Source organism: Lipotes vexillifer, unplaced genomic scaffold (assembly GCF_000442215.2).
Source record: "Lipotes vexillifer unplaced genomic scaffold, Lipotes_vexillifer_v1.1 scaffold573, whole genome shotgun sequence".
NCBI classification, from domain to species: Eukaryota; Metazoa; Chordata; class Mammalia; order Artiodactyla; family Lipotidae; genus Lipotes; species Lipotes vexillifer.
In genome coordinates this window covers 796339-805840 of record NW_006796432.1, presented here as the reverse complement: position 1 = coordinate 805840, position 9502 = coordinate 796339, and the positions used below count along the sequence as shown (strand labels likewise).

The 9502-nt window shown below is 60.2% G+C and overlaps 1 protein-coding gene across 1 annotated transcript in view; it reads right to left on the bottom strand.

Moving 5' to 3' along the window:
- LHX5 (LIM homeobox 5) overlaps positions 1 to 5497 on the bottom strand; it is a 9803-nt gene extending 4306 nt beyond the window's left edge. Inside the window, exons 1-4 of the mRNA XM_007468564.1 lie at positions 4979 to 5497; positions 2909 to 3132; positions 1939 to 2216; positions 1079 to 1244 (exon numbers count right to left, since the gene is read on the bottom strand). Of these exons, the coding sequence (XP_007468626.1) occupies positions 1079 to 1244; positions 1939 to 2216; positions 2909 to 3132; positions 4979 to 5151 (841 nt within the window). The 5' untranslated portion in view covers positions 5152 to 5497. The remainder of the gene's footprint in view (positions 1 to 1078; positions 1245 to 1938; positions 2217 to 2908; positions 3133 to 4978) is intronic.
- Positions 5498 to 9502: the final 4005 nt, after the last annotated feature.

The following is a 9502-nucleotide window of genomic DNA, read 5'->3' as shown; positions in this document are numbered from 1 at the left end:
GGGGCTCCCCAAATTCAGAGGCTCGGGAATAGAAGGGGAAGGTGCCTTCCTAGAGTCCACAAGTCTGAAATGCATAGGACCGCGAGTCAGTGCAAGTAGTGCCCCAAAACAACTGGGTCTCAAAAAAACCAAAAACCAAAAAATCAACAACAACAAAAACAAAAAACGAAAAACGGAGGTGAGGGAGTCAGAAGAGGTAATCCAGGAAGCAGAGTGAAGTAAGTTAACAGAGGGGGTGAAGGAAGGAGAGAGGAGGGAAGGAGGAAGGGAAGGGGTGACCTAAGAGGAGAGTTCACCCAGGCCCGAGCCTCCTAACACCATGAAATTCCTCTGTGCAAAGCGGGCTGCTCGCCCTCTGCAGCCCCAAAGACAGAGAGTGCATAACTGGGTTGGCTCAATCCTTGCCCACCCCAGCCCTGATGGACCCTGGTGCGCTTGAAGCTGGAGGGTGGGCAGGGGTCCTAGTCCAGAGCAACTGCCAGCATCTGGGCTAACCGGGCCAGATGCAGTGTACACAGTCCCTGTAGCCCGACAGGAGATGCAGACTTGGAAGATAGCAAGGGGGCAAGCCCAGATGAATCCTGACCCCTCCATCCCTACTGCCGGTGTTGCCCTCCTGTGCCTGCTTTCCTGCTGGTGCCAAATACACCAGGCCGTGGGCCAGGGCAGCAAGGGCTGTGCATCGGGTTGGGATGCGGTGCATGCATAAGTGCCTGACTTGTTATGACGCGTGAGAGTGCCAGTATATCTAGGCGGTGGGGTATACCTGTGTTGGTTGTGGGTGATCATGTGTCTAGATGCGTGTCCCCGAGGTCTCTGAACTCGTGTGGTCCTGCATGGGTGAGTGTGTCACTGCTTTTCTCACGTGTTTATTATCTGTTGGTACCACCGCATGGTTGAGTGAACCCATGTGTCTGATTTTCTGTCCAGGAAGTGCGTGCGGGTGAGTGTACCTGTGTTGATGCGGTAGAAGGGAGGGAGGGGTCCAGGCGCAGCCCGAGATCACGGCTATCCGGCCCCGCACCCTCAAGCAGCATTGACCTAGGTGTGGGGCACCGCGTCCTAGGAGGTTGCTTACCTCCGTAGTAGGTGTACGGAGTGGACCCCAACATCTCAGACTCGTCCAAACGGCCGCCCAACGGGCGCATGCGCCTCGGACTCCGGAAGAAGGCGTGTCTCCGGGCGCCCAGGGCGCTCAGCTGTTTCATCCGGCGCTCTTTGGACCGTCGGTTCTGGAACCACACCTGGGACGGAGGAAGGGGTTGGGAACTATGTTCCGGGTCCCCTTCTCTCCCTGCCCGGGCCACCCCCGCTGGGTCCTAGCGCCTCCTCCGCACCGAGAACGCCCTGAGCCGGGGGCCGGGCCGGATTAGACCAAAGGGGCGGAGAGGGGCCTCGGCGAACCAGCCAAGGATGAAGGATTTCGCGGACCCGTGGGGCGACTCGTAAAGACTTGGGCTTCCTGGTCCGCGGCCTGACGGCTTTATGAATGCCCGCCGCCCGGCACGGCTCTGGTCTCGGCCCCGCGACTCCCCAGCCGGGCTCTGGCCGTTTGTCTGCCTGCCCTCGCGTCGGGCGCAGGGAAGGAGCACGTGAAGAGCATCGCCTCTTTCTCTGCTCAGAGGACGGGAGGACGGGAAAGGTCCTGTCCTTTAAGCGAGGCTTAAAACCTTCCCTGAAAGGGGCGGGGGTGGGATTCAGAGATGTGAAGTGACCCGCCCAGGGTGACGCCGCCGGAAGCCAGCAGGGCTAGGCTGAATCTTTTGGCTCGGAGTGTGGCCCGCCGGCCCCGATCCCCGGCGCACCGTCTGCGCCTAGAGCGGGCTCGGCGCGCTCCTAGCCAAGGAGGCTGGGTGGGAGGCTCCTCCGAGCTTCACAGCTCGCGGACACAGCGGGGCTGCGGAGGGGTGACCCGGCCAGAGCCGACCCGGGCCGCACCTGGATGACGCGCATGTTGAGGCCGGTCTCCTGCGCCAGCTGCTCGCGGATGTGGCGCGTGGGCTTGGGCGTGGCGGCGAAGGCGGCCTTGAGCGTCTCCAGCTGCTTGGCTTTGATGGTGGTGCGCGGGCCGCGCCGCTTCGTGCCCGAGTTCTGCTCCTCGTTCTCGTTGTTGGCCGTCTCCTTGTCCGACGACGTCGAGTTGTCCGTCTCCTTGGGATCGTCCTGGAGTGGGTCCTGGAGGTCCGGGGACAAGCTGCGGTCCGTACAGGACGACACTGCGAGAGGACGGAGCGGGAAGGGGACAGGGTGTCAGCGGCGGCCCGAGACCTCTCCAGTCGGGTAGCCGGTTCCTGCAGGCTCAGGCCACCGCCAACCCCGGCGGGTTCCCTCCCAAAGCCGGCGACAGCCCCTCCCCCAGGGGCCCGGCGCCCGCCCACTCCCTCCAGGCGGGGGCTGGGCCTTTGGAAGCGCCCTTCTCAAGCCCTCTCAGCACTTTTCAGCTAGTGCTTGGGAAAGGGGAGTCGCGCTCTCCGGAGAGCCCGGCCTTCTAGGAGAGGGGACGGGAGGAGGGTACAGATGCCCTGCGGGCCGGGGATCTTCCTCTCCCTCCTCTCTTTCCTCGAGACCCCAATTGGTGTCCTCCCAGTGCAGCTAGAAATTACCAGGAGGTGAAAAGACTCGGAAAGGGGAAATTGTGCGGTTCCAAACTGGGGGAGGAGGGCCGCTTGGAAAAGCCTCCTGAATCGGAGGAGGGCGGGTTAGAGCTGGCAGTGTAGGCATCCTGGAAGGCTGCCTCCAAACTCTGACTCTCTTTCCCAGCCCCCGCACCTCCCCGCCACCTTGACCTGCCCGGCGCGAGTGGAGAGCTCCGAGCCGTGCACCGCAGGGGGGCAAAGGAGGGAGCGCAGGCAGGCCTTGGCTGGAGGGCGCCGGGACCGGGCCTGGGGAGGGGCAGGGGGCCTCCTACCTGAGTTGAGGCTGCCCTCCTTGAGGCTGGCCGAGCTCAGGTAGTCGTCCTTGCACACAAACTTGTTCTCGTCGATGACGTAGAGCTCCTCACCCGTGGACAGCTGCTTGTTGCAGACCGTGCAGGTGAAGCAGCTGAGGTGGAAGACTTTGCCGCGGGCCTTACGCACCAGGTCACTGGGCGAGATGCCTTGCGCGCAGCCCGCGCACTTAGTGCCGAAGCGCCTGCAGACACAGCACGGCCTGTCACCCGGGGCCAGCCCAGTGTCCCCTCCTCCCGAAGCCCTGACCTCCCACCCTGCCCTAGCTTCTGAAAAGCCTCCGTTTCCACATCCGTCAAATGAGATCCCAATCCTGTCCTCCCTGGCCAGAATGCAAGACGTGAGACAAACATCCAGGTCTGTTCTTGGGACTGGGACTGTCATGCCTCGGTCAGGTTTATTTGGACTCTGCTGGGCCCCCAGCAATGGGCGCCGCCGTCGTCTTCAGCCCAGCAGACGGCCCAGAGCACCTCAAGTGGCGCCCCTCCCCCACCCCACATCCCTACCAGATGGGCCTGGGCTGCTCCTGGCAAACTCTGCTCTGGAGGTCTGAAGCGTTTTAAGGCAGGCAGGCCGGGTTTGGACCAGTTCTCGGCTTTGCCTCCTGGATCCTTAACAGTCTGCTGGGGTCCAGGTAGGGCCAATGAGCCTGGCTGTCGTCGGGTCCTAGCGATGGAGCTGGGGGGAGCCCCTCTTCTGAGCTGAACCTTAGCAGGCAGGAGGGAACCCTCTGCTGGTCCTCAGGCAGGCAGTGGGAAAATGCGACCAGAAGGCGATCCAAAACCTGCACGGCCAGAACCCGGGCTCTCTGCAGTGCCACCTGTGCTGTGTTCCTGGTCTGAATCCTCTTGTCTCTCCCCTGAGCGCTGGGAGAAGGCTGGCCTCCCCCGAAATGGATGGTGCAGACCGGCACTGGGAGGGGCGAGGTGCCGGGGGAGGGGGAGGGCGAGGGCCCAGGACTCTGGGGCCCCACGTCTCCTCCTACCCACGGCTCTAAACAGGGCGAATTTGGGTGACGTTGATGTAGTGAGGGCATTAGAAGCCATAAGTCACTTTTGGCCTTATCCGGCAGCATAATTGGCCATATGCACCTTATCAAAAATCATTAGGTGCTTTGCAAGCACCACCACATTAGGGGCCTTGGGCCTCTGGGGCCGAGGAGTTTACACGTGTAAAGGCGCGTCTGACCTTTTCTCCTATTCAAGTTCCCTAGTGCCAGGTACTGGGGCCGGCGAGCAGCCTTTCTCCAGGGCGTTAATCACGCCCCCCCTTCCTTCCACGCAGCTGGCACTCACAAAGCCGGGGGAAGCAGGCAGGGCTGAGCTGCCAAAAACCCCACAGCCTTCCAGGCCGACCTTTGGCGTTTCTCAGCTGGGAAAGTGAGGCTCAGAGAAGTGATCTGCTGTGACCTGCCTGAGGGCGCCCGTGGGCAGCAAGGCTGGACTCTGGAGGTCCTGATTCCGGCTTCCATTTCATTTGTACTTTCAACAGAGGAGAAAATGTTTAAGGAGTTGATGGGGGGAGTGAGGAGAAGCTCCCCTGCCCCATCACCAGGGGAGGCCTTTCTGGCTGAGTCCCCTCAGGAGCTGGGAAGTTTCTGTTTGTCCAGAAGCACTCTGGGGGTCCCACCTGCCTGGAGCCCAGCTTCTGGACTCCGCACTCTGCCTGCCCCTAACTTCGCAGAAATCCTTAGTCTCTCCGAGCCTGGCTGGAAGCTTCCACCCTTGGGGTGGCCTCAGCTAGCAAGAGGCAGAGACGGATGGGCAGCAAGTTTGTCAGGCTTCCTCCGCCTGGCCCACCACCGATCCAAGCCGGCCTGGAAAAGCCGGCTACAAGCAGCCTCTCACTCTGCCTGGGTTCAGGCCCTTGTTGGACCGAGGGCAGCAGGAGAGTGGTGGGCTCCCCGGCTCCCCATTGAATGTGGTGGGCCTGCGAGGCCGGGATGGGTTTCGTGGTGTCCCCTTCCCCGGCGCCCCAGCGGAGCGCCTGCAGGGCGGGCGCTCGGGCAACAGGGCGGCGCGGCTCCTTACCTGAAGAAGTCAGTTTTGCAGTAGAGCTTGCCCTCGCGCGAGAAGCACTTCTCCGAGAGGTTGGTCTTACACTCGCAGCACTGAACGCACTTGATGTGCCACGCGCGGTCTAGCACGTTCAGCAGAAAGCGGTCGAGGATGGGCCGCTCGCAACCAGCACAGTGCACCATCATAGCCCCGCGCCCCGGCGGCTCGGGCCGCCTTGCCCTCCCTTTGGGCCCCCGGCCCTCGGGCCCCCTGGCCCCGCCGCTGCTCTCCGCCTCTTCTCTTGGCCGCCGCCGGGCGAGTCCGGTCCGAACCAAGACTCAGCCGGTCAGGTCCTTGGGTGATTGCTGGCCTGGCGCTGGGCTGCCCTGGGCGGGGTGGGGAGTGGTGGCGTTCACAGCCTCATGGCCCGGGCCGCGCGCCCCAGTGTATCTTGGGTGGCCGCGGGCTTCGCCTCTGCCGAGCGGCTTTCCCGGTGGCGGAGGCGCCGGCACTTTCCCCCACTTTCAAGCGGTTCCTATCCTCATCTTTGTCTGGCCGCCGCCTAATTCGCGCATCCTTATTCAGATTTGGTGACGTGGCGAGGCACGTAGGGGGCCCGGCGGCCAATGGGTACGCGGTGGCCATGGCAACCTCTTAAATTTATAGCATATCTAAATTGGCTACAGCGTTGCGGTCCGGACAGAGCAAAAAAAACAAGGCATCAGTATTGTTGAGTATTAGCTTGTACCTGGTTCGGAGGCTAAGTAAGTATCTACCTTCCAGTTTGGGGCTTGGGGCTGGGGGCCGCGCGATCTGAAAACTGCGTCTCTCTTCTCTCTCTTCACACATATTTGGGGGGCTGGGGTTCGAAGGCCTAGTGGGAGGGGGACCTCTGCCCCCTTCACAATCCACGGAACTTGCAGAAGTTGCCCGAGGCCGGGATCGCGCTCTACGTCTGCCTCCTCTTCCCCAGCCCAGCCCGTCGTTTTGGACTCCCCCATCCGCGCACCCCTGGGGAGCGGCGAGGTTCTCGGGACTTCCTTTGTCATATGCGGGGGCTGGGGCCCAGCCCGGCCTTTCTCAGGGAGAGAGAGAGAGAGAGAGAGAGAGAGAGAGAGGCCGAGCAAGCCCAGACCCAGGTTGGCGGGGGATGTCCTCCGGCCCGGTCTCAGACCGCGGAGTTGTTTCCAGCCAGAGCGCGCTGGCCACGGGGCTCGGGGTAGATGTGGGGAGGAAGAGATCCAGGATGCACCGGCCTCTTCCCGAAGGCAGCTCTCAAGTGATGTTCACCGCGTCTCCGCTTTCCTCGCTGCACCTTCCAGATCCCGGGTCAGCCAGTCGGGGCGCCGCGGTGAGTGGGTAGCGCGGCCGAGGAGGGTACGCTGGAGATTGCGCGGGGCGCTGTTTGCACACGCTGGGCGTCCGGACGGAGTGTGCAAGTTCGATCCATCATAGGAAGCAGGAAGTGCCATTCCACGGGGCTCGGAGGGTGTGTGGGGCGTTCGCAGCTGTGTGTGGAGGGGGAACGTGACTCTGGTGGGGGGAGGGAGAGGGCCATGCCTCCTTTCCCAAGGTGCCTACCCAGCGACTGACCGGGGTGCTCTAAGTTAGGGAGGGCAGGCAGGCAAAGTGGGGATTTTCCCTTCCCGGTCCAGGAAAGAGGGCTAATGGGGTCTGTAGGGCCTGGGCCCACAGGCTGGGGGCCAGAGGAGCATGTGTGTGCGCTAAGGCTTGCCTGTTGGTGTGTGTTTGGGTGCATTTGCTGAGTTTGTTAGTATACATTTGCTGTTTGAGAATCCTGTTTTTGCCGCTCTTTAGAGTTACTCATGAATCAATCATGTGAATACATTTTGGCACGTGTATTTTTTGTGTGTTTATTTCTGTGCATAGTTCTGCTAATATTTGTGTGTATTAGTCTGTGCACTCCTGTTTTTCTTGGTCTGTGTGTATATATATATATATATATATATATATATATATGTGCATACGTACCTGCAGTCACATGAATGTGATGGTGTTTGCCTGCGTGAGTGTGCGTCTGTGTAAGATTACTTGTACAGGTGTGTGGTAACATTGATGTGAAAGTGGACTTTGAAACATCTGAATCGCGTGCAGGTGAGTGTGCGTGTATGTGACTGACTGAGCCGGGCTGGCTGTGCTTGTGAGTGCAGAAGTTTTTGGATCTGTGTCTGTGGGCCAGTCATTACGTGTGTGTGTCTGCATGTATGTATTCCTGCAGATAGCAGTAGTCTTGGTTGTGTGACTCCTGTAGTGTTTATTTTTGAGGGGAGGTGTATGTTTGTGTGTGCACTTCTAGTGTGCTTTTGCCTTTGTAGATTTGAGTGGGAGCACGATTTGTGAATGCCTGTATTGGGGCAGTTGGTGGAGGCACAGAGATGTTCACTTTCCCCCCTGGTTCCTGTCCAGACCTCCAGCTTCCCCCCACAGTCCACAGTTTCTGTGTGAAATGATCTGGCTTCTGACAGGGAATTGACAGGTGCTGGTCACTGGGTGGGGCATTGACCCAGAAGCTGGGCTTCTGAAAAGGAGTCCCCAGACTGGGTGGCTTCTGCTGTTACTCCATCCTCCAACTTGCCGAGCAAGGGACAGGTGTGGCTGGACGGAGCTCGGCTCAGCCAGGAACAAGCAGGCCGGATCTTGCCTGGTCTGCCAGGCCTGGCTGGGAGAGCTCCAGGAGCCCAAAATGAAATAAATTGCAGTTTCTGGCAGAGCCTGGCCCTGCCCTCCTGGGGTATGAAGGGTCCTTGAGCTCAGACAGGGCAGGGACAGAGAAGCAAGAACCTGAGAGGAGAGAGGCACCCAGGCTCCAAGTGGAGGCGAATTGCGCTGCCTACTTGGTCTTTGTCTCACTGGGGTTTCTCCCTCTCTCCTGAGTTCTCTTCGCTTCATTTCCTTTCTGTCTCTCTTTCTTGATTTCAGCCTCTGTTCTTCTTTTGTTTCCCTCTCCCTCTGTTGCCCCATCACTTTCTTTTTCGGTTTCTCTGTTTTCATTTCTCTGCCTCTGCCTCTCTGCTGGGCATCCAAATCCAGCATCCGGCTCAAAGGCTGCGATGAAGGATTCTCACTGTGTTCCAGGCGGATTTTGGGGTGTGTGTGGGGAACTACTGTACAGTCATTAAAAGCCGCCATCTAGATGGGAGCTTTCTCCCTTGCCCTGGACTAGGTGTGCTGAGCCTAGCCGCCACCTCCACCCCCAAGTGGGTACCTGAAGAGCCGGGTCTGCTGTGTCTTTCTAGCCCCAGCTCTGCACACCATGCTGGCTGCTGCGTGCCTGTGTGCCAGGCTCTGTCTAGGACAAATCCACCCACCCTCACCTCCTGGATGTGCTTAAATGCCAGTGCACAGCCTGGCCCCAGCAGCTGCGGTGCCAGGCCGGGGAGGTAGGAGGAATGTGGGCAGTCTCAGAGAGCAGCTCTGGCCCCTCCACCCCCCAGAGCCTGGATGCGGGCGAGTCACCCGGGGCTGGAGCTGGATGCCTGGTGGCAGGAGATGAGGGCTCTGCTTCCAGAAGCCCCGGCCTGGTCTTCTCCCTCCAGTAGCTGAGCTTACCCATCCTGTCCAGGTCACAGCCCCTTGGAATCGCCCTGGGAGCCTCAGCACAGCCCACCCTCAGTCCAGAACCCCCTCGCTCCAGCCCAGTCGCAGGGGATCCTGCTTGGCCCTCGTCGGCCCTCGTCAGCCCTCCACCTTCCAGGGCGCACAGCCTCCGAAAAACGCCAGCAGACCCACTATTAAACGAATTATCCCACCCTAACAGCGCTAACAGATGGCGACCACGCAGCGAAATCCCCTCCTATATGTAACTAATAAACCGCTTGTGTCTTAACAGGGTAATGCATGGAGACGCAATGTCACTTATACAAGATGTTGATGGAATTTACTATATAAAAATCTTCCTCCTAGAGTAAAGAGTATCAACATTACAACTCGACAGACGGCAGCGGGATAAGTAAAACAGACAAAAGACAAACAAGATAATAATCTGTTTCCAATCACTTAAGCCCTGTGGAGTTAGGAAGATGCGGTTTGCATATTCCCCCTTGAGTTCGGTAATTAATTACCGGCGCGGAGGCACACAGCCGCTCGGGGTGGGAGTTTCGAGGCGCGCTGAGCTGGGGATTGGGGCGGGGTGCGCCTTTCCCGACTTCTGCAGCCTGGGACACGGGGCAGCGGCCGGAATGGGGACTCTTCTGGGCGTTTGGAGCCGACCTTCCCGCAGGTCGTGCAACACCTCCCGGCTCCTCACCGGACTCTCCAGCCTGGGGAGATTCTGCAGCCGAGCAGAAACGGGGGCTTTTCTGGCGGCCAGAGTATCTCCCTTCGCCCCATCTGAAGACAGCCCCTCCCTTTGAATGGACTGGAGTGGCCTGCTTTCTCGGGGAGCGCGCGCGTTGGGGGGACCCGGGAAGCGCGCCCCTCGTCCTCGTCTCCCCGTGGTCTCTTGGGCGACTCAGCCCGCCCTCTCCCGAGACTTCCATCATTACCGCCCCCCACCCAACACGCACACTCCCCCTCCCCCCCCCCCCCCCCCCCCCC